This window comes from Plasmodium berghei (assembly GCF_900002375.2).
Source record: "Plasmodium berghei ANKA genome assembly, chromosome: 12".
NCBI classification, from domain to species: Eukaryota; Apicomplexa; class Aconoidasida; order Haemosporida; family Plasmodiidae; genus Plasmodium; species Plasmodium berghei.
This window is the reverse complement of record NC_036170.2, coordinates 1,685,895-1,712,094: the sequence shown is the minus strand read 5'-3', so window position 1 is coordinate 1,712,094 and position 26,200 is coordinate 1,685,895. Positions and strand designations below refer to the sequence as shown.

The window sequence follows — 26,200 nt, the reverse complement described above, 5'->3', positions numbered from 1 at the left end:
CATTTTTTCATTTGGTTTCGGGATATTATGATATATATCCCCTAATATATTGTATAATCCAATTTTCCTGCAAAATATCATAAGATGGAAATCAAAAAGATAACCTTAGCAAATATCAACGACATTGAAAATGAAAAAAATGTAGACACGCTAAGCATGATTACAAAAAATGAACTGAGATTAACAAGTATTAGAAATGAAAAGGATACTAAGATAAAAAACATAAAATTTGAGGATTCTTTAACAATAAACGATGAGCAAATAAAAGTAAAAGAAGCTGTTTTTATACTACAAAATATGGAAACTTTTAATTATTCTATTACTTATATCGAAATACAAAATATACGAAATGATTTAAGATTATTTGCTATTAACAATTACAATGATAAAAAATATTCAGATTGTTTAATCCAAGCTATTCATTCTTATATGATAGCAAAAAAATATTACTCGAAACATTTTGGTTTTTATATAACTGGTGATATGAGTACAGAATTAATTTTAATATGTAAATGTTATGTATTAATAGAAAAATATGAAGAAGGCAAAAAGTATTTAAATGAATTAAAATTTTTAATTGACAATACATTATTATATACACACAAAAAAGAATTGTTAAATGAACAATCTACTGAAATTAATAAAGCTAAAAATTTAGATTCACATTTTGAAGAACCATATATAGTATGTGAAATACAAGTCTTATCAAATTTACTTTATATTTTTTCTGATTTATTAAGCCAATATAAACAAAATGAAGAAGCAGAAAATTATTATTTAAAATATTTATATGTTGTAGAAAAAATTTTTAATTCTGATAGTTTAAATTATAGTGATGCATTAAATGATGTATGCTCTTATTATATTAAAGTAAGACACTATGAAAAAGCTATACCTTTATGTGAACAAATTTTAAATATAAGAAAAAAATTTTTTGGAGATTACAACTCTGAAACCCCAAATGAAATCATTGCAGATTGTTATTGTAATTTGGGATTATTATTAAGACTTTCTGGAAATCCTTTAAATGCTTTACACAAATATTTAATAGCCGTCGATATGAGAATGCGAATACATAAAACACGACAAACTATTCAAGTTCAAAATATTTTGTTTTCTTTTGCTATTATTATGCATCAACTTAATAACTTTAAAATATCACTGCAATTATATAAAGAAGTTTATCATTTTTACAAAACATATTATGGCCCTCAAGATATCAACACAACAATTGTTTTAAAACTAATTGAAGATTTAGAAAATGATGTTAAAAAAGAAGCTAATAAAAATCACGAGCAAATAGAAAACAAGCAAAATTTAAACAATAACATAATAAATATTAATGACAATATAATGGATAAAAAAACAAACAGCCATACATACTGGAACAAATTTAATGAACAAATGAAAAATAATAATATTTTAAGCAAATCTGATTTAGATCCTAATTTAATTGAAAATCTTATGAATGAAAAGGTTTTAATTAAACCAACTAATATATCTCATAATAATTTTATTGATAAAAGAAAAATTATATCAAGAGATGGGAATTTTAAATATAACGATTTAAGTTATTCAAGCATTGATGCATATAAACATATGAAATCTAATAAAGAATTTGAAATACTAAAAAGCTCTTATTTTCCAATTTCATCTATTAATAGAATTAAATCATTATATGGAGATTCTTGGAGGAATACATTAATTCCTTCTACATACATTTTACCCTTTGTTGAAACAAATTTAGTAGATAAAAAATTAATTAAATTTTCTGAATGTAAAAATTTTCAAAAAGCTATTATTTATAAAAGAAAAGTTTTACCAGTTGTTAATGTACCATTAATAGAAAAAGGTTATGTGAAATTAGATAAGGACCAACCTATTATGATATGTAATGAAGATGCGAAAACTTTATTAAATGAATGGAATGTTAAAGAGCCTTTTGTAGATCCAAAGGGAAATGTATTTAGTAAATATGAAAATATGGGTCAAGAATTTAATATGTTTATACCTATTTTAGATGAAAATAATCAGGTTATGCTTGGATTTTATGATACACCATTATATGTACCAAATCCTGCTATTTATCATTGTATTATTTTAGATGACCCATATTATTTTCATAGATATAATCGTGATAATGATTTATATTTAATCGATAATTTAAATAAAAAGAATAAATATTCGGTGGTAGTAAATCATCGTAATGTGGATTCAAACGAAAATAAGTTTAATTCTACTAACAAAGACGAATTTTCTGATAATAAAAATAAAAGCCAAAGTTCATCTAATTTAAAAGATACAAAACTAAATACATCTATTGTAAGCAATTCATCTACTAATTTTTTAAAAAATGACAAACATGACATCGAAATTACTAGTGAATTAAAAAACCTTGAAAAAAAAAGTACATCCAATGTCATTTTAAAAGAAAATATAAGGAATGGAAAATCAGTAATGGAAACGAAAAAAACAAAATCAAAACATATCGATCAATCATTATCACTTAAACAATTTCAAAAAGAAAAAAAAGATATACCAGTTAAAACACTTGGGCTAAACAAAGATAAAAAAGCACAACTAAAAATAAAGAAATTTAATAAAATACATTTATTAAAACAAAATAATGGTAATAAATCATTAATATTTTCAAAAAATAAATATATGCCTAAAAAGAATAGGTTTAATGATTTATTTTTTAGAAGTAACGAAAAATTAAAATTAATCGATCATAATAATATAAATGATGATAATAATCAATTAGAGATTTCTATCAAAAATATTAAATTAAATAAAGAACCCGTTTTAAAATCATCAATAGATTATAATATTAAAATGGATATCGAAAATAATATTAACAAATTAGAACAATATGACATTGACAACTTGAAGAGGGAAATATATTATGAAAACGATTCAAAAAAAACGAAAAATATTCATTCGAATAAATTATCATTTTTGGAGGATGAAAGCGAAACTGTTGCTAGTTATAGGGAATATAAAAAAGATAAATTTATGAATTTCACAACGAAATATAGACAAAAAAATATAAATCATAATGATAAAAATGCAAATATTAATACAAAGTATTCTGAAAACCTTACCAATAATAGTAGTGGCGATAGCAACAGTAATATTACAGAATCAGAAAGCAGTGATGATGGTTCTTCATCTAATGGAGATAAAGATTATGCCATTGATTTGCATAAAATCTTCAACAATAACTTATCATCTAACGATTATTCTAGCAATGATTTTAGTTTGATTCCAGGTAATCGTGGTAGATATAATAATGGAGAAAATAATTTTTCTAAATACTTAAAAAATGATATAAATAATACACACATTGAAATATATAATGAAAAGGAAATAGTATCTTCTTTTTACAAAAATAAAATCGGTGATAATATGATAATGCGAAATAATAAACCTTACGAAAAGTCAATACATGAAAATAATTATAATACAAAAAACATTAATAATCAATATGAATCAATATCAAAACAAAGCAATATTGAGAATAATAAAAGTCATATAAAAGAAACATTAAACAACATTACAAATGTAAATATCAATGATATTTTATTTAAATTTGATTTGAATAAAAATGATAATTCATTAAAAAGTGAAAATATTTTATCTGATAGTGATATAACTGATGATGAAGTGTATGCAGAATCTTCCGAAAACAATACCTACTCAATTAGCGAACAAAATTTGGATAATTCAAAAAATATTGATGAACAAATAGAAAATAAACAATCTTCATCCATATTTATTCAGTCCTCCTTGCCATCTATGCATTCAAATAACACAAATTTATTTAATAATAAAAGTAAAGATAATAAATCAAGTTCTCAATCATCTCAAAATATATCCTTTTATTGTGAAACGAATAATAAACTAAATAAAAATTATGATGAATTTATACTAAGTGAAAATGAAGAATTTTACAATCATATAATTATGGAAGATTCAAAAATTGATGACCAAACTATAGAAATAACAAATTTCCAGGAAATCAATAATCATTTGCATAGCTATAAACATAAAGTTATTAATGATTTAAATATGGATTCAAATATATATGATGAAAATCATGATAAATATAATATTTTTAATAAATTACAAAAAGAATATATTTATGAACAAGATAATAATCAGGCGCATTTTGATGAACCACTCACAAATAGTAATAGTCAAAGAAACACACAAAAAACAGAAAATATTGATGATAAAAGTAATAATAGTTCTGTTGTTTGTGGTGTTGATAATACTATTGATGCACATACAGATATTTTATTCTTAAGAAATAATTCAATAGAAGAGTTGGATTCAAATTTAATAACTAATAAATATGAATCAATTTCTATGATTGATGAAACTAAAAGTGATTACATCGAAAATAAAAGTAATTATATCGAAAATAAAAGTAATTATATCGAAAATAAAAGTGTTAATAGCATTAATATATCGATGGATTATATAAATATTGAAAATACACGTGAACATAAAGATAATAAAATTTCATCAAATCGTTTTACTCAATTAGATAACGAATTCGATACGATATTTTCTAGTAATGACATTTCATACCATGATAAAAAAACAAATATAAACAATTTGTATACACATAATAATAAAAATAATTTAATAACTGAAAAAACGAAAAAAGAAGTAGAATCTTATAAGAATATAACCAATAATACAAAAAATAATCATAGTATATATAACAATTTAATGGAATGCGATATATCTTATTTTTCAAATTCTAATGATACTAATAAAATTAAAAAAGAGGAATCCCCTAAAAATATAAGCAATCATATCAATAGTAACAATTTTAATAGTGATAATAATTATGATTATAAAAATGAGGGAAGGGGAGGAAGAAAACAAAACGATGTACCCAAGGGTAAAAGAAACAAAATTTTAAATATGTTTTCATTTTTTTTAAAAAATAAAAAAGAACGCTATAATAAAAGAAAAAAAAACAAAATAATGAATAATTATGAATGCGTTATAGATGTCACTAATAATCAAATTAATAGAAATGACAAAGATGCACTGTTATTAAATAGTTTTTCTAATAACGTTTTAATAACAAATATAAATCGCCATAAATTAAATGGATCCTATAATACTGTTTTAAAAGATCAATACGTACTCTCTCAAAAAAAAAAAAAAAAATTAGTAACCGAGTCAATTCATGGTATGGAGAAACCGAGATTAAATATAAAATCTAAATTTTTAGCTTTGAAAAAAATAAATACCGTCAAAAATAGTCTGATTAATAAAAATAGTTCTATTGAAAAGAATAATACAATAGTAAAAAATAATGACGAAAAACATGAAAAAAAAAATAATTTCATCATGAAAAATCCATCACAGAATTATGAAAAGGGAGATAATGATGGTTCAAGCGTAAAAGAAAAAAATGTTAAAGAACAAAATGGTAAAGAACACCTCGAAAAAGTGCAAGATACAGATACAAAAAAAGATGACACATCGCAATCTGAAGAATCTGACATTAAAAAAATAGAAAAAAAAGATACGCAAAATGAAGAGAAAATTTCAATACCCCCCAAAAATACACCTATTTTGGTAAAAAATAATAATACAGTAGTTATTCCAAAAAAATTAGTGATAAAAAAAATAGTTCCAAAAATTTCATTAAACAAAGCCAGTAAAGAAAATGAAAATACTGTTTCAAATACGTCAAAAAGTATCCAAAATAGTGCCACATCTACTACTAATACTAGTGATAAAAATCAACAAACAAAAGTAATAAAACAAATAAATGATGTATTGCCATTTAATATATTACGAAAAGTGAAATATTGTAAAATTGGATCTGAACCAGATGATATTTTCGGTACTTTACCAACTGTTCATTTATTAAATGCCGAAAAAAGTGTTTTAGCAATTGTACCTTGGCAATTAGATTTAACCTCCTTCTCTTTAGCTAAATCTTCTATTGAAGAAGAAACAATTAAGAAAATTGGTTTACTTCATAAAGAATTGAAAGTTTCTATTGATGATAGGAAAAAATTGATAGAAAAAGAAACAAAACTTTTAACAGGAGAAGGATTAAAAGAATTAGGGCTCACAACAAATTCTACAGATGCAATAGCTTCTGTGTCAGGTATAAATCTTTTATCTGGCATTGATTTAGAAATGCTAAAAAAATCATATAAAATTGAAAAAACTGAGGTTATAGAAAATAATCAAAAATCAGTAGAAAAGGCAAAAAGTGTTCCCATAAAAAAGGAGGCATCAAAAACGACACCAAAAGGAAAAGGAGGAAAAAAAGGAGCCCCAAAATTTATGAAAGGTCCTCCAAAAGGTGCCCAAGGTGGGGCTGTTGTTGGAAAAAGTAAATTTAGTATTAAAAAAAATCAAGCAAAGGATGATGGAAAAACAAAAAGATTTTTCTGGGAAGCTTTATTTGAAAATGATATACCAGGAACACTATTTGAAGATAAAAAAAATTTAATAACAAAAATTGAAATAGAAAAAGAAAGTGTTGAAAAATGTTTCACAAAGATTGTTGCTAAAAAAGAAGGGGGAACCGAGTTAAAAATTAAAAAACCAAAAGTTATACAATTATTGCCAGATTCAAAAAGAGAATATAATATGTCCATTGCTTTATCTAAATTTAATAATTATACATTTAAAGAAATAAGAGATGCAATTATGGATTTAAATCCTAGTGTACTTAATATAGATAATACAGAAGTATTAATGCAATATGTACCAACACCAGAAGAATTTGAAATTGTTAAAGAATACATTTGTTCTAATGGTGATTTAAATTTAGTTGACAAACCTGAACAATATATAGCAGCATTAACGGGTGTACCTTTATTAAAACAAAGATTAGAATCTCACTATTTTGCTTTAGCATTTAAAGAAAATTATGAAAATACTTTAAATCCATTAGAAAATATATTAGAATCATGTGAAGCAATAAAAGGATCAACAAAACTTTTTACTATTCTATTTACCATCTTAAATGTAGGTAACACATTAAATTATGGTGACCCACAAAGAGGTAATGCTTTCGGATTTAAATTAACAACATTAGCTAAATTAAATGATATAAGATCAAGTACTAAACCTGTTAAAACACTTATGCAATATATATGTGAAGTTATTTATGAAAAAAGCCCAGAAACATTGCAAATAATTGATGAATTAAGATGTATTGAAAATGTAGTCAGAACAGATAAACAAATAATTGATTCTCTTTTACAAAAATTAAAAGTGGGTTCTACAAAAATTAAAAATGTTATAGAACTGGCTAAAAAAAACCCAGAAGATCCATTATATGATGCACTTAATGAATTTTATTGTAGCGTAGAACCAAAAATTGAAGAACTCGAACATTTTTATAATCAAACACTTTCGGTATTCAAAGATATTGCATTATATTTAGGTTATAAAGAAAAAGAAGTAGCTAATGTACAAATACAAGATTTGTTTAAAGAACTTTGGAAATTTGTTCAATCTGTTGAATTTAATAGAAAAACAATTAGTGAAAATGCTCTAAAGGAACTTAAGAAAAAAGAAAAACAATTGGAAAATGAAAAAAAAGGAGCAGTTCTCAGCAAAAAGCAAAACTTTACTATAGTTAAAAAAACTCAAAAGGACCCAGTTGAAAACACTGAAAAGAAATCTTTCAAAATATTTTAATTATTTATTTTTAATGATTATACATATGTATTTTTTTTTCGTCATTTGTTCTTAGTAATAAATTTGTATTTATACTACTTTTGACGATTATATATTAATATTTTTATAACATAATATAAAAAAAATGTATTATATTTATAATTTTCGACTATTTTTCGTTTTTTTTGTTTAAATATCCCTAATTATAATTTCCTGACACTACTTATCCTTTTTGTATTTCTATAATTTGCATAAATGGATTATTTGATTTTGGAAATGTGTTTAACAAATAATAGCAAAGAAACATTGAGAAATATTTGAAACGCTACATTATTTTTTTTTATCTAATTTATGTGTATATTTTGTTTTCGTTATCCATACTTCATATCAAAATATTAACTTAAATAATTACCACACAAATTTAGACAATAATGTGTTAACAATAAGTAAAAAAATACCACGAAAATAAAAGTAAATATGCAGCTACATGTATATAGAATTTAAAAAATTAAAAAAACAAACAAATTATACAAATTATCAATAATAGCAGATTATATATCTTATAATTTAAAAAGAAGATAATAAAAACTCACTGATAATTCCTCATCAATCTCCATCTACATAAAATTTTTTAAATATATTTATATATAATGAATATTTAATATCGCTTATTTATATAATGTTTTGTTTCTTTTAAGTATAACCGAGTAGCAGCTGCAGTAATGGGTATATCACTATCTGGGCAATCAGGGAATAAATCTATATGATCACATGGCCTGTTTAAATCATAAATTATAAACAAAATTTAATTAATATATAGTCACACATTAATTGTAATATTATTAAAAAAAAAAATTTAACAAGCAATATACAATACTATTGTTTTGTGTATTCTCTTGCACAGCATAAAACATTCTTATTAAATAATACTTTTCTATCCCTTCTCATTTATTGTTAATATTATATATAATTTTTTCTCTAATTTTTTTGCTTTATTTATTTCCTTTTTTAAATTACCACCAAGCTTCACATTTTAAGCTCCAGTCGCTTAGCATTTCTATATTGTGCCCAGAAAAATTTGTCTGATATTTACAAGGACCCATATAATCTCTAGATGGTTTACAAGATCTTATAGTTCCTTCCACTTTATTCCATTTTTCTTCAAAAAAATAAAAGAAAAGTATATTTTGTTTATGTTCTCACATTAAAGGTAGTATATATATGTGCGGGAGCAAAAATCATAATAAATATAAGTCAATTTATTCCCATTTTCATATATTATTATTTTTTTTTATTTGTGAACCTGGACAAAATGAAGTGTAGTCCCTTACACATTTTCTACAAGGCCATGACGTTTTACATTTTATTGACCAATGCTCCTTTCTGGAATCAGACATGTTCTTTATGTTCAATTCTTCACCTATGCAAGGCCCTACCAATAAAATAAAAATTCAGAAACAAACAAAAAAGTAAGAGAGCAAACGATTAAAAGTAGTCAATTCATAAATATTCATAACAAAATAATATTTAATTTTTTCGTTTTTTCAAACCATCATAAGTTGGTGATGGTGCACATATCTCATCATAAGTTTTATGAACAGATCCAATATAAGTATAATCCTAAAAATATTATACATTAAATTGAACAATTTTAGGATATAATAAAAACAAACAATATTAGAAAAAAAAAAATTACTAACCTCGGGGCATGGTATATTATAATCCCTTTCGCAAATAACATCAGGATCAATTAAAGTTTCTTCATTTACTAGTAGAATAAATTAACAATTAATCAATTGTATTAATAAACAAATCTTAAATTTAATTTCTCCATATAATTATAGGAACAAAATAAAAAGTAAATAACAAAAAAAATAATAAAACGATATTACATTCAACAATTGGGGGTGAAGCATTCTTTAGACCATGAATTATCTGCAATGTGGAAAATATTCACCAAAATAAATAATTTAGTCAAACTAATTCTTGAATAGTTTATATACACATTATTTATTACATTCTTAAATAATAAAAATTATTTTAATACATGCATTTTTACGAATACATCAATATGTATTATAATAAGATCTACTTCACAAATATTTTCACATGTATAGATACACATATATATTTTTCTATGTTCATTTTTTATTCTAATTTTTATATTTATCATTTTACATCTCCAGCAACATTCGTAATGGAAGGATGTGGATTTGTGTGTGCGGATAAATTTGAGGATCCCGTAATAATGCCACCTATAAATTTTTGTGTACTTAAATTTTTCATATTTCCATGATTTTGTTATTTTGTTTAGTGAACACAATAGTTATGTTATATGATCTACAAAATTTATTAAATACTTTAATTAAAAACATCTTTCTTATCGATTTCTCTATATATGTGCACGTGAAATATATATATTATTATATTTTTTTAAACCTGCACTCCCCCCTATATTTTCTAATTCACTGCTAGAAAATAATTCATTTTTCTTCAAATATTTTTTTTAAATTCATAAGTGAAGGGAAGAAAAAGATGAAAAAAAGAATCAAAAATTAAATTTAAGTTATTTTACAACCTTTTATTTTATTTTAAATACAACTTTGTTCATATTTCATAGTTAAACGAGTATCTTGTTGCTACTAGCTTGCAACATTATTGCTATGCACTATATTCATAATTTTTTTTTATTTATATACTTATTTTAACTTACTTTTTCATTTTCACATAAATTTAATTCCGTATATAAAAAAAGAAATAGTACAAATAAATAAAAATAATTCATTTTTCTTAATATATAATATTGTATTGTTTTATGTTTAAGAATGAGATAGTTTTTTATTTAGTATTATTTTTTCCCCACCTCCCTTTGCACATACACGACAGATATACTATTTCACGAATTGAGAGATCATACATAAAAATATATGCAGTTTATATTAACCCTTTTAGTAAACTATTTTATTTCTTACGTAAAATAAACAAGTTTTAATGCACAATTCATCTTTAATACTGTTATGGTGTACTTACATAAGCTTATACACATTTTTCAAAGTCTTTTTTTTGGTAATTTCGTTAATATTAATAAATAGGAAAAAAATACAAACATAATTCATATAAAAAAACAAAAAGAAAAAAACATAAATAATAAGATTGTTAACATAACAAAATAGCATTATGCAGCTTACAAAGGGAAAAATTGTTATCATAATTTTACTTTTTTCTACAATTTTATGGATATACAAATTTGACAAATATAAAAAATCGGATTCCTTACATAAATGGATACTAGTATAAAACTGAAAATATATTTCTGTACATATTATAGGATATAATACAAATATAACATGAACAAATGGAAAATCCTTACAACCCTTATGTCATAAGCCATGTTTGGAAATGCATATAGCAAAAGTGTATAGACTATATATACACACATTTTTCCTGTTTTTTTTCAATTTGCAGATTCCTTTATACCTTATACTCACTTTAGGTGTTTATGCATTAGTTTCCATATCCATAAGTATATATAATGTTAATATTATACCTCATGACCAGAATACGCTATTAGAGGTAAATAAAAAATAAAATACAAACTTCTCAACAGTTATAACTTCTTAAAGATACATTGACATATACATATTGATAGTATATTCATCTTTCCTGTTTACATTCCTCACTATTTTTTGTTGAAGGAACTGGATACCATAAAAAGGAAATTGCAAATGAAAAATTTTACCTTTACCTAAAGATAAAAACAGCTATCAAAATTTTTGGCAAAATTATTAAAATTCCATTTAAAATTTTTTGTGAAATAAATTATTGCATTTTTTGTGTATCTATTTTTACTTCACTTTATATTCGTACATTTTATGTTGATGGTTTATTTAAAATAACCCTTTAAAACTATATTTTTTGGTGAAAAGGCTATTTGGAATGAATGCAAAGATAATGTTAACTTTTTCTTTTTTCCTTCCTTATTGTTGTCATTAAATATTTTTTGCAAAATACAAAATCTTATATTATTATATAAATGCATACATTTATGTGATATATTTATATTTTCACTTTCACATAATTTTGATAATAAATTAACAAACGAATATATAGTTGGTATGCTTCTTCGAATTTTTTTTTTACCATATTTATCATATTTGCTCTTTTTGTTGTTGCAATCACTATTATCTTCTTCATCGGTATGATTTTCACCATCTATACAGTTTTCGATTTGATAGGATCCATCTTTATCGTCTCTATCGAAATTGATTATATTTGTATAATTAACCAAATCATTACTTTGCCATTTCATGTCATTAATTTGTATGTCATTTTTATTAGTTTCTTCATGATTTATTTGACAATTTTCGTACCCTTTTTTGTAAATATAATTACTAATTTCATTCATTATACCATAATTTTTAAAGTCAAATATATATTTTCTTAAATCTCTAAATTTAGTATAACAACATGAACAAATAAGAAATGGTATTGTTTCATTGATACATTTATTTAATGTGTAATCAGTTAAACCTCCACAACAATGCAACCCAACTATTAAATCGATTTTATATTTTTTAAAATCAAAATTTAATATAGATTCATGAACTATTAAAACATTTTTAATTTTGTTCACATATATTTTAATAAAACAATTAATAAGAGAACTTACATTTATATCTAATATTATTACTAATACATTTTTAAAAGCTAATGAAATATATATACCCAAATCTCCTTTACCTCCTCCTACATCCAATATACAATAATCATACGATAAATTATTAGTATCTATATTTGTAACTATGCCATTCTTTGTTTTATTTCTATTATTAACGTTATATTCAATACCTATAATTTCATTATAAGAAGCATTGGTATGAATTTCATTATATGATTTTTTTTTTTTTTCGCAATTTTTATAACTGGTATTTTCTTCTTCATTTTTTGTTCTATCTTTATTTTCATTGTCGCAATCTGTGTGACATACATTGGAATAAACAGTTTTCCATTTTTCATCCTTTTGCTTAAAATCATAATTTTCAACGTTATCCTCTTTTTTAATATTATCAATATCCATGTAAAAATCCTTAATATTGTAAAAATCTATACTTTTCCAATTTAATTTTTCGAAAATATTTGCATTTTTTTTCAAACACATTTCATAGTTATCATTTATTTTTTTAACATTTACTTCATTAATTACATTATTATTCTTTTCAATAAACATCTTTAGAAATTCCAAATAATTTTCAAAAAGTGTACTATCACTTTCTATATATTTATTAACTAAATCGCCGATTCTTGAAATTATATCTTCGTAATAAAAACTGAAATTTGTTTTTGAATTTTTCTTTTTTATCTCTTTGAGAATTTCTTTTATATGATTAATCATCCAGTGTATTTGTGGAATTTTTTTATTGTTCATATAGGATACTATGTCTTTTTTTTTTTTTTTTTTCTTCTTTTTTTTTTCATTTTTTTCCCCATCTTCATTCATATTATCACTAGCTTTATTTGGGATTATTCCATCCTCAGTTAGTGTAATGTCATTAATTGCATTCAGATTGAAATCGTTACATAATATATTTTTGTTTTCTGTATTCTGAATATCATTTATTTTATATTTAAAGTCACTGTATTGTATTTCAAATAATTTGGGTATGACATCAATCATTTTAATTATAAAAATTTCAAAATTATTCATTTTTTGGTTGGATATACTTTCGTAATTTTTATTTTTATATACAATATTCAATATGTATTGTTTTTTTTTCGCACACTCATTTTTGTACATGTTATAAATGTAATCATCCTTTACTATTAAAGATCTACATAATGTTAAAACGGAAAATTGTTTTTTTCCAAACAAAGCCAGTAGTTCTCTAATATTAAAGTATTCATAATTCACCTATAAACAAAAATGCGACATATATTATAAATTACTACCATGAATAAACTTATCTATGTATATATATATATATATATATATACATACATAATAATATATACTAGTATATTCTGTTTAAGTTGTACACAATTTAATGGGGTATATTATTTTTACCTTTAGCAAGTAGGAAGAAAATACTATTATTGATTTTTCATTCGTATTTGTCAAAGCAGGGAATCCAATAATGTATAATAAAGAATCCGTTTTTATTAATTTTTTGGTCATGTCATGTTTTATATATTCATTCAATAATACTAATGGAATTTTATATTCAGTATCATCATTTTCATCCACTTTATTCTCATCATTTTCCAAGTTCGAAAAATACTTCTTAGATAAATTTAATGAATAGTACAGAGAAAAGTTTATCAACTTTGTCTCCTTATCCTCATATAAATATTTTTTTTTGTATTTATTCAATAAATAATTTTCATATAATACAAACTTTTCTTCATTTACATAAAAGTATTTGTTTATCATTAGTTGTATATTACCCTTTTTTGTTATTACATTTTCATTGAATATATTTTTTACTAAATAGTATTTGTCAATATTCGATCTTTTATTTGTTTCGTGTATATTTGCATTGTTATCCTTACGCGCGCTGCCCAAACATTGATATTTGTAAAAAAACAAATTATTATTATTATTATTGTCCCAATTATCATTTAATGTTGCATCACAAAAAAACAAAGATTTTCCATGTTTCCTCACATTTTTCACTTTACATATTAAATGAACAAAGCTAGTAAAATTATTATAATTTACATTTTCTTTATTACTAAATTTTTCAGACTCTTCAAATTTTGTTTCTTTTTGGTTATATACATTTATTTCATGTTCTATAACATTTATTTCATTTTCTATACCATTTATGGCACGTTTATTTTCAAACATTTTTCATTCGTTTCTATATGCACACATATTTTTTTCTATAGCTTCAAGCGAATTTTGTTTAAACGCTTTATAAATTAATATATCTTATACTTTATATTGTATAGGTTTCTACATATACAAAACAGTAGGGTATGATTCGCTTTCCTCAAGTTCGAAAAGTTCTTTTCTTTCATAGTTTTCGTAACTATATATACATACATCAATGATATTTACAGATTAATAAAAATTAGTAATGCGTATATAATATACAACATACACCATTTTCAATTATGTATACTATAATAATTATATAATCACAAACATTAAAAATGAAACTATATATACTTTGTTATATATATATATATATGTACGTCTTCCATATCTTAAAAACAAAAAAATTGGTATATCCCCCTTTTTTCTTCATCCTCTATATTTCTAAAAATATTTAAATTAAACAAAAACATTAAAAATTAAATAATAAAAATATAAATTTTAAATAAAATATATATTTTTTCTCAAATCAAAACAATGCATCAAAATTATATATCCATGAATTGTATATGGGTATAATTAATTTCTATAAAGCAACTTGAAAAAAAAAATAATTCCTGCTTATTCAAGATAAACACTAATCTTACTAAAAAAACAAAATTGGTACATAAAAAACATGATTTTTAAATTAAATTATATTAAATATTAAAAGGGAAAAAGAATAACATTAGAAAAAACATACCCATGTAAATATATAAAAATTTATCCCATAACAGCCAAAAATGTTATAACATTTTTTTTGTTGTCACATAGTGAACTCTCGAAACACGAGAATAATTTTATAAAATTCTGGAATACAAAAAGGGGATAAATAATCACACAAATATAACGAATAAATATCAAATTTATTATTTATAATATATGCTAAAATATTGTTATTTGCAAAGAAAACAAGTCAAGATGAATTTTAGAAAACCAGATAATACCGCCGATTTAATTGACAGTATAATTAATAGCGAAAATGGAAAAGTTCAAAAATATATTTTAGAAAGAAAACGAAAGGAAAAAGAATTTTTGGAGAAAAAGGAAAACATCAAAAAACAAAACTTAATGGCTCCGAAATTAAATCAAATGTTTGTTAAAAATAAAAATGATGATGATAAATTAATTAATGAAACTGTTGGCCTAAGAACAGTTCATGAATATAAAAAAATAAAGGATAAAATTTTTAGTAAGGAAAAGGATACAACATATAATGAAATTTCTAAAGATACTAAACATAAAAAACATACCAATTTTAAATTGTCTTTTTGCTCCGATGATGATGAAGAAGAAGACGAAGATAAAAACGACGAAAAAAAATCAGAAACCCCAAAAAATAAATCAGATGAAATTTCTTCAGAAAAAGAACAAAACGAACAAGAAAAAACGGAAAAATCTCCTAACGAAACTGAACAAATTAACAAAAATTATAATGATAAAATTTTACAAAAAGGAAAAAGTGATAATACAGAAAATAAAAGCAAACCAAAAAATGAAGAAGAAAATGAATTCAAAAAAATTATGAAAGACCCTACTGTAAACACATCCTTTTTAAAAGATAAGGATAGAGATAGAAAAATAGAATTAAAAAAAAAAGAGTTGAGAGAATTATATTTCAAATTAGAAAACGAGCAAAAGGAAAAAGACATCGAAGTTACATATTCATATTATGATGGTTCTGGTCATAGAAGAAAAATATTGATTAAGCAAAAAAATACTATAGGACAATTTATAAATAAATGTGTAGATAATTTAAAACATGAATTTACAAATTTAAGATCCGCATCATGTGAAACATTAATGTTTGTAAAAGAAGATCTTATTCTTCCAAATTATTTAACCTTTTATGAACTAATTAAAAATAAAGCTCAAGGAAAAACAGGCCCATTGTTTTCTTTTGATGCTGTAGAAGATTTGTCGGGAATTACGAACATAAGAAAGAACAAGACTGATGTAAGTCAAAAATAACGCTCATTTTTGTTCGATATATATATATATTTTTTATTTCTTTGAGTACATGTTTTTATAATTGCATGATATATATCATAAATGCTTGAATTAATATGTTAAACGTAACTTTTCTAAAAAATTTACACATATTCAGGTGTGTTTCAATTCGACATACAAAAAGTTATATGCACATGCTCATTTATGTATATAATACATCATTATATTTATTTACATACTATTTTTAGACTCATGCAGGGAAACTAGTAGAACGAAAATGGTATGAAAGAAATAAACATATATTTCCGGCTTCAAAATGGGAAATTTATAAGCCCTTAACAAATTATGGAACTAACTATAAAGATTTATTTAACAATTTGTCGTAACTATATTGCTTGACCATTTTGCTTTAATTATTTTATTATATACTTTTTTAATTCGATGATTCACTATTTATCTATTCTTTTATAATTGTGTATTTTTTTATGTAAACTTTTTTTTTGTTTTTAATACAACATTGTCTATACCTGTATATAAATTAAAACCATATTAATAAAATATAAAGCTTACGCTAATTTATCTTTACCATATATATATGAATAGGTATATATTTATTATTGCCATTATACACAAAAATGCTTACTCGGAAATAGGAGAGAAAATTGCTTATTTTTTGTGCACACATTTTCGTTTAATCCTCTTAGCTTGTACAAAAATGTATTAATATGGCTTTGCTCATAATTTTCATCATATATTACTATATTTTTATCAATTTCGTTTATTTTATATTTTTTTTTGATTCGTTCAGCAACACATTCCCTTATATACAACTAAAAAATGTAAAAATTATAAAATTAATTTTATAATATATTATAAACATTTACAATAAGGCATAATAAACAATATTTGATTAAAAATTCTTATGATTATTGCCAATTTTTATTAATATTTTAAAATTAATGCATAATTTGAATACAATTCTATATTATACACAAATTATGCATAAGGGGGAATACTCATTTGTTATAATTGGATATTAATAAATCATAAGTGAAAATTGTTATAATATTTTGAAAAAATAATACCAAGCAATAAAATTGTCAATTTTATTTTCATTTATTCGTAATTTACGTCTTTATAGCATTTGATACTCCTAACTAGGTTTGAGAATATGTTTATCATCGTTTCTTTAAATAACTTATAATTCCTTTGGAACTTTTTAATAAAAACATGTTTTGATTTTGATATAAATCTATCAATAGATGTTTTTTGAATTTCTATGTAGCCTAAAAAGTTATGTAAAGCGAATAATATGTCTTCCATATATATGACTTATATAGACATTTTAATAAATACGAAAATACATGTATACACCTATTGGGTGTTAAAAATAATTCCATATTTAATACACAAAATATACTTTTTTTTTTAATTTTAAATGGTATTACCATTTTCGAATATGAAATTATATACTTCATCATTTGATTTATTTTTTCTTAAATGAATAATATGATTTATGTTTTTCACTATGAACAGCAACTGAATAATTGTTTCTGGAATAAAGGGAGATATAAACACACACCTATAGTAAATATAGTTTATGTCCTTTTTTGATAAAAATTTCTTTGATTTATTCGAAATATGTAAGAAAAAAAGTAATACATATATATTATATTAGAATACTTTAACACAATCTTTCAATAATAAATTTATAATTCTATTTTATATTTTTGTTTTTATTTTTTTTTGCAAACCATTTGAGGGGCACCACAATTTTCTAATAACAAATCTTCGTCGGCATTGTCTCTACATAAATCATCTGCATCTTTTTTTCCATCGCTATCAATGTTCGATATGTTTATATCCATCTTTTTATTTAAATAGTAATAAATATAATACTCCAAATATTTACAATGCTTCTCATTTTTTTCAATGATATTATTTTTATTTTTTATATAATCTTTATATAAACTATAATACATATAAACATCTCTTAACATGTAAAATAAATAATAAAGCAATATAAAAGAATATATCATTAATGTTAATATAGACAATGAAGCTCGTAACACTATATTATATGTTACTATTCTTATTTGTTCTAATTGAATATTAAAAAAAAATAAAAACATAAAAAAAAAACTTTCTAATTTTATATTATACTCTTTTATCTTAATATGAGGATCTAAAAACATGGTAATACAAATGAACAAAATAAAAAAAAAAGACATATAAATAAAACATTTTAAATTATTAGGCAATTGCATATTCATTAAAAATAATAAATTTGTGAATACAGTTCTAAAAATGTAGTAATAATGTTTATTTTTTTTACACAAAAATGTATAAAATCCATATGTATATTTGTATTTATATTCTGCTCTTAAAATACATGGAACTCTAAGAATCGAAACAAAGACTATTATATAATAAATAAAGCAAAAAATAGAAATTATTAATATCCCCATAAATTTAGTAACTTTCAAATGAATATTATCATAGCACAATGTTTCTGTATCATAATACGATATATTATAATTAAATATACCAATACATATATAACCCGACAAAAAAATAAACATAATAAAACAACTACTCATATACATAATTATATGAACATATTGGTAATAATATATTTGAACACAATTTTTGAAAAAATCGACAACATCGTTATCATAAAAAAAAGTTACATTTATAAAAGTATAATGGCAAAAATTAGGAAATAAAAATGGGTATAACCATGTTTTCTTGAATTGTTTTACATAGCTTTTTTTAATATTGTTATTTATATTTTCATTATTACTCTGAACGCTATCGATATCTTCCCTTTCCGAACAATGATCCAAGTTACTAGACAAATTAATTATATTAATTCCTATATTCCTAGCATACTTTTGTACGCTTCTTCTTAAGTATAAAAATATAAAATTACATAGTAATGTTAAACAAACAAATAGAACAACAAAAAATATAAAAACAATTATTTCTATTGTGTGTAATTTCGAATTTGCCTTAAGGAAATGTAAACAGCCTATATTAGCATAATTTAAAAAATTTAAATGAATTACTTTAATAATATCAAAAAATAAATTATGCAAATAAATGTTCAAAACATAATGCATATTCGCTAAATTCCCATATTGTAGATATGCTTTTTGTTTTTTATTTTGGTGTTCATAAGAAATATAATTTTCTTGTTCATTTTCAATTAGATCATTTGAAAAACTTAGCAAAAAAATAAGAGATAAATAAAACATAAATTCACGAAAATAATGTAAAAAATATATTGTTTCTTTTTTATAAATATTTAAATGATAAAAATATAGACTAACGTTTATATACTTAAATAGTGTCATTAGAAAGATAAGGAATACAATGCAATAAATTATTATAATAATTATAGAAGTTATAGTATTATAGCATTCCTTACATGTAGAATATTTTAAATATATATTTTTATAATAATTTTCTTTGCAATTATTACATATAAATCCTTCATTATTTTCTGAGCATTTCCCACAAGTATCTAAACAAACACCTGGACTTTTACAATAAATAAAAATATTATTCATAAATGGATATATGTTTTTTCTGTCTTTTTTTGTAGAGCACCTATCATAATTTTTAAAATTAATTTCATTTGTATGCTTTAAAAAATATTCTACATTATCTACATATAATTCATTAAGATTGTTTTCACAGAAAAAATAACTAGTTATATCAGAGCACTTATCACACTTATTCCCTATATAATTCAAATAATAATTCGAATCACATGAGCAACTATGTATAAATTTCGAAGCTCTTTTATTGTTGTAACTAGATGGAGGGCAACTAAAGCAGCTTTCAGCATTCTTAAAATTTGAATACTTGTTTTCTTCACATTCATAACATTTATTATTTTTAATATATTCGCCATAGTTGCAAAAATTTAACGCATTTGATACAAATGTAAATGCCCACCCAACCGCATACACCAAAAAAACATACATCACGCAAGCCATTATAACAATATTTTAAATTATATAGTTCTGAAACTGTGAAAACATATTTATAAACTTGTATTTTCACAATTGAAATAAAAAATAGAAATGAGCAAAAAAAAAATAAAAATAAAAATATACCCTTTCACATGTCGTATATTTTACCAATTTTCATTATATATATTTAATTTATTTTCCTGCATTTTTCTCCACAAATCAAAAAAATAATAAAAAAATTTACAAACTTAAACGCAAATTTTATTGCACTAAATCATACTATTAATATAGTATCAAAAAAAAAATACACTTGAGCAATCAAACTCATATAAATACATATATAAAAAAATAACAATATATTCTATAAAAACATTTATGCGTTTATGTTCCCTTTTCCTCATATCAATTTCTATAAAAATACATAGGATAATGCTGTGATAAAAGGAAATTTTTTTGCAATTTTGATTATTATTAATATTTTAATTTTTTCTTATATTGTAGAAGAAATAACTATAATATTTTGAGAACCATATTTATATTTTTGGGGTGTTTTATTTCACTATATGAAACAATTTTTTATCTATTATTTTTAATTAGTTTTTTTTCCTTTGATTTTAATTTTTGTTAAATCTTACGCATAATATTGCTGTTAAAAAAATATACCCTTTTTAAAAAATGTGAAATCCTAGGCTACTTTTTTTACTTCTCATCAATTTGCACACATTTGCCAACCTTCTATATGCATTAAAATGGAAAGCTTGGAAGTGATGAATACGTTTTAGACTGATATTGCATCGAAGTTTCTCTATCGCATAAATATCATACATACAGTCTCTCTTTTTTTTTTTTACAATGATAAGGAAAATCCCCAAAAATTTACATATATATAATTGTACCACAACTAATGATATATGCAAGGGTCTATGGATTGAGTATACGATTAAAAAAGCGCACATTCACAGTCTAAGTAAGATCAATTATTCCTTTGTCCAAAAAAAAAAAAATGTCATTAACAAAAATATATATAATATGACATGTGTAGAATTATACAGATATAGCTGTTTATTAAAAAATGAAAATATTAACAATATAACTATTTATAACCAAATTAACAAAAGAGTTGAAATGATATATAAGTTCCTTACCCCATCAAAGATAATATTATTAATTAAATTATATTTAGAAAATATAAATCTTAATGCATATAAAAATACATTTAATTGTCTTATAGAAACTGCTATTCAAAAATTAACTCAATTTAATATAGAAGAAATAGTCAAATTATATAGTATTATTGGAAATGTAGAAAATAATGAAATGGTTGTATATTTATTAAAATATTTTAATAACCATTTAATTAAGCACTACACATTTGTAGATATTAAATCGTTTTCAATTATATTGAATGCCCACGCAAAATTAAAAATCAAAGATATGAAATTAATAAACAAATTTCTACATATTATTATACAAAATAATTTATCTTTTGACATTATTAATTATTCTATTTTTTTTAATGCTTTTTATAAACTAAAAATAACAGATAATGAATATGTTACAGAAATTGTTAATATGTTTTTAAAAGAAATTGATATTTTTAAGAAACATCAATACAACATTTCCCTACAAATTGATCAAAAAGATAATAACATAAACGATGCATTTATTAATTATTATCCCCACCATATTTGCAACATTCTACTTTATTTTAGTATTTATGATATAAACAAAATTGATAATAGTACTAACAACCTCAACTTGGGAAATGATGTTAAAGATTATACTGCTAATCAAAATGATGGAAATAAAAATGGGAAAACTGAAAGTGAAAACCCTGGTACCCATTGCAAAAATAATGGATATATTTCATTTTTACTTGATTTATTAATTAAAAAAAAAAAATTAATTAAATGTGAAGAAATTTTAATGATATGCCAAATTTTCAAGTCACTAAAAATAAAAAACGATATCTTAATAAACCACATAGAAAATGAATTATTGAAATATTTTAATCAATATGGAAAAGAAAAAAAGTATAATCATAATAAAAATAATAATACAAAGGAAAATAATACTGGGATATTTTCCAATGATAATAATAATGCCCTTATAAAAATATTATTTGATATGTGTACCTTTTATAATGATATAAGTATTTACACACATAGTATACAATATTTTCGTTATAAACAAAAATTGGACTATTACTCTTCTCTTTTATTGCTATATGTATACTCAGAAATCAATTTATTAAATCATGATGTTATTACATTTTTAATTAATATTATAAAAAAAAATTATTTTTACAATTTTAGTTTGGAAAATAGCTTTCTTTTAATTAGATCATTTTACAAAATTTTATTAAACAATCAAAATTATTATCCATATTTAAATCAGCAAAAAGAGGAGGGGGAAGGAAATGCACAAAACAATGATCAACCAACTATTTTTAACACATCAAAACAAACAGAAGATATAACTATTTCCAAAAACAACTGTTATAATAATTCGATAGATATCTCATTATATTTAAAGAATATTTTCTATAAAATAGATAATTTGTCTGATAAAGTATTCAAATATCTAGAAAATGAACTGTTTGACAAAAAAGATAAAAATAAAATAATATATATAAACGAATATAACATAATATTTATATGTAAGATATTATATTATTGTGCATTCCTTAGAAGATATGCGTTTCTTAATAAAATTATCCCTTTTTTTATTAACAAAGAAAATGAAATTACCGGTTTTAAAAATATATTAAACATTTTATATGCTTATTCATATATCAAAAAAAATTTATATCATATTAATATTCACAAGTTAAACATTATACAAGCCAATGATGAATATATAAAAAATACATATATACGTTATACAAATGATATAGGAAAAATTGTAGATGACTATAATTTTATTATAAATAAACGAAATTACAACACACAAATCAAAAATATTATTTATTTTTATTTTATTCAATGCAAATTTAATGATTATCGTTATGTAAATATAGATAATATATATCAATGGATTGGGTCATCTTTTTTAAATATACATTTGTTGTCGATATTGCTTAATATATCTCTTGCCAAAGAATTAAACCTGATAACACGATGTGCCAAAAGGATAGAAGAAAATGTCGTTGTAAATAAGCCCATTGAAAAAATTGATGAAAACATAAAAAATGATAACAGTATTGATATAAAAACACACACACACATGAACAAGGAACATACAAATAGCGATGCCATAATAGTAATGAAAATAGATAGCCTGAATTTTATAAAAATGTATCATAAAATTTTCACCGAAATTAATAAGCTTATTTTAAATTGTAAAAATATATATGATATAACAAGAATTTTTAATTCTTCATTTATTATACTAAACTATCTTGAAAAGCTAAAATCAGAACAAAAGATAAATGACGATGACATAAAAATGGAAAGAGCCATACACATAGTATTGAAAAAAATTGAAAGAAATATTATACAAAATTATAATTTATATGACAAAGAATTTATAATGTTATTAACAGCTATTTGTATATATAACAACAATTATTATTACATCCCATTTGCTTTATTTTTTACTTATTTCAATAAATTTGTTTTTAAAAATTATATTTCCTACTTAATTTTATTAAGTAATGACGAAGAAATTAAATATTTATCAAATGAATGCTTATTTATAAGTGGTTACAAGGATAACAATTCCGATTACCATCAATCTACACACCTAAATAATATATCTCATTCCTTTAAACATAAAGAAAACATAAAATTTTTTTATAATTTTCATTTATCAAACATTATAAACAAAATCAACATTGCTTGCAATACTAGCCAAATAAATAAAAATATCGAAGTTAATAACACAATAAATGATTTTAGTACATTTAATACAAGCCAAATTATTAGCATATACAAACTAATGGTAAGCAATAATGAATTGCTAGCGTGTAACGACTTTTTTAAAAAAATTAAAGATATTTATTTAGAGTCTATAGAAAATAATTTCAAGATATTGGAAAGTCTATCTTTATATGATTTAAATCAACTATGTTTATATATTTTAAAAAAAAACGCTGCGAACTTATCCCTTTTTAAATATACCATTAAAAAAAATTATGAGCATATTCAGTCAAAAACAGATCGTTTACTAAAATATGATTATATTATTTCTATATTAAATATCTCTATTAAATTAAAGAAGTATAATTTGTTTATTAACAATTCTATTATAATTGATATTGTTTTAAAAAACTCTAACGAATTTGACACATTACAAAAAATTAATTATCTTTTGGAATATTTGGTACAAATACAAGAAAAAAATATTTATGACAATGTAACAGCTAACGATCAATTATTTCAATCTTTTGTCAAGGTATATTTTAATTATTTCTTGAACAATCGAACTATTGATTTAAATAATGTAGTTTATTTTTTATATCTATTAAAATCGTTTAATCAACCAGAAATCTTTTATTATATGTTCCAAGTTTTTTATTACAAATTTTTTAAATTAAACAAAATATCAATTTCACAAAAAAAAAAATACCAATTCTCAACAAGCTTAAATAATCCATTTTATATTATTAAAAATATATATTCTCTCAATCATCAGGATAATGTACATGATGCTACTACCTATTTAAGTAATAGCCCAAATGATGAATATATCATACATTTAAACAATAATACTACAAATACGGATATTAATAATATAGAAAATGTAATAAGCTCATCAAAGAATAAAATAGGATACCCATTTGAAAGAGATATATTTTCCGAGAAATACACACAATTAAAGGGGACAACAAATGATGAAACACCATCAAATTTTAATCAATCTATCGGAACAAATGATGGGAATTCTATTCAATGTAAGAAAAACGAAGCTAGTTTAAACATAGAGTTTATAATAAAAAAAATAATAGAAAGTGATGAACATGATGTAATATATATAAATGATCATTCTTTTATAACATTATACTTTTTGTTAAACTTAAATAAAAATGAAAAATATATAAAGCATGCCGAATTATATTCCTTCTTATTTTCAATTTTTAAAAACAATATATATATGATAAATAAAGAAGTTGCAATCCAATGCTTATATATCTATTTATATTCACAAATCAACGAGCAGCTATCTGGCCAATTAACAGAACATTGTATCTATTTTGAAAATATCAATAATCCCTTTAATGACCAAATAAAATATATATTAAACATTTTGATAACATTTATTCATAATTTAGATATTGGTTCAATTTTAAAGTTGGCATTTTTTTATATCAATGTATTTTTTAATGAACACAAGCACAAAAAAGCAAACTATCGAATCAATGAAAATATTAAAATTATTTTTGATCACATTAACAAAAAAAAAAACTTAATAGAAAAAAATAATATTCTTTATGAACAGGTAAAGAAGGCCGAAGGCATTCCCTATTCATAAAACAAAGGCATAGTCAAACGGGTTACATGCACCTAAAATAAATAACTAAATAAATAAGCCCATAGAAATTTTGCACTATCAAATATTTTATTAATTGCCCAGATAGGAAAATGATAAAATCTTCAGAAGGTCTATTTCATAACCCTTTTTCTTGATAATATAAGCATTTTATATAATTTAGGCGGCACATTTGCATATATATGTGAATATGTTTCCTCACAGTTTTTATCAAATGATCAGATGTAACTATGCTACTATGCTACTATGAGCT

General features: G+C 22.3%; 7 protein-coding genes across 7 annotated transcripts; 4 read left to right on the top strand and 3 right to left on the bottom strand.

Annotated features, from left to right (window-relative positions):
* Positions 1-84: 84 nt before the first annotated feature.
* On the top strand, positions 85-7,695 carry PBANKA_1245300 (formin 1, putative; the record flags this gene model as incomplete). The annotated part of the gene is made up of 1 exon (XM_034566542.1): positions 85-7,695. One exon carries the CDS (start codon positions 85-87, stop codon positions 7,693-7,695), a length of 7,611 nt encoding a protein of 2,536 aa, XP_034423128.1.
* Positions 7,696-8,263: 568 nt separating this feature from the next.
* On the bottom strand, positions 8,264-10,459 carry PBANKA_1245200 (CPW-WPC family protein; the record flags this gene model as incomplete). Its single annotated transcript, XM_034566540.1, has 10 exons — positions 8,264-8,291; positions 8,379-8,450; positions 8,692-8,833; positions 8,978-9,106; positions 9,225-9,294; positions 9,375-9,442; positions 9,567-9,609; positions 9,853-9,929; positions 10,114-10,165; positions 10,388-10,459. The coding sequence occupies 10 exons, from the start codon at positions 10,457-10,459 to the stop codon at positions 8,264-8,266; spliced, it is 753 nt and encodes a 250-aa protein (XP_034423127.1).
* Positions 10,460-10,851: 392 nt separating this feature from the next.
* On the top strand, positions 10,852-11,423 carry PBANKA_1245150 (dolichol-phosphate mannosyltransferase subunit 3, putative; the record flags this gene model as incomplete). The annotated part of the gene is made up of 3 exons (XM_034566539.1): positions 10,852-10,965; positions 11,140-11,247; positions 11,370-11,423. 3 exons carry the CDS (start codon positions 10,852-10,854, stop codon positions 11,421-11,423), a joined length of 276 nt encoding a protein of 91 aa, XP_034423126.1.
* A 134-nt stretch (positions 11,424-11,557) lies between these two features.
* PBANKA_1245100 (conserved Plasmodium protein, unknown function) lies at positions 11,558-14,518 on the bottom strand (the record flags this gene model as incomplete). The annotated part of the gene is made up of 2 exons (XM_034566538.1): positions 11,558-13,582; positions 13,736-14,518. The coding sequence occupies 2 exons, from the start codon at positions 14,516-14,518 to the stop codon at positions 11,558-11,560; spliced, it is 2,808 nt and encodes a 935-aa protein (XP_034423125.1).
* Positions 14,519-15,448: 930 nt separating this feature from the next.
* Positions 15,449-16,863, top strand: PBANKA_1245000 (XAP-5 DNA binding protein, putative; the record flags this gene model as incomplete). Its single annotated transcript, XM_034566537.1, has 2 exons — positions 15,449-16,483; positions 16,726-16,863. The coding sequence occupies 2 exons, from the start codon at positions 15,449-15,451 to the stop codon at positions 16,861-16,863; spliced, it is 1,173 nt and encodes a 390-aa protein (XP_034423124.1).
* Positions 16,864-16,960: 97 nt separating this feature from the next.
* Positions 16,961-20,481, bottom strand: PBANKA_1244900 (conserved Plasmodium protein, unknown function; the record flags this gene model as incomplete). Its single annotated transcript, XM_034566536.1, has 5 exons — positions 16,961-17,004; positions 17,121-17,307; positions 17,609-17,763; positions 17,926-18,100; positions 18,232-20,481. 5 exons carry the CDS (start codon positions 20,479-20,481, stop codon positions 16,961-16,963), a joined length of 2,811 nt encoding a protein of 936 aa, XP_034423123.1.
* Positions 20,482-21,309: 828 nt separating this feature from the next.
* PBANKA_1244800 (conserved Plasmodium protein, unknown function) lies at positions 21,310-25,929 on the top strand (the record flags this gene model as incomplete). Its single annotated transcript, XM_034566535.1, has 1 exon — positions 21,310-25,929. The coding sequence occupies one exon, from the start codon at positions 21,310-21,312 to the stop codon at positions 25,927-25,929; it is 4,620 nt and encodes a 1,539-aa protein (XP_034423122.1).
* Positions 25,930-26,200: the final 271 nt, after the last annotated feature.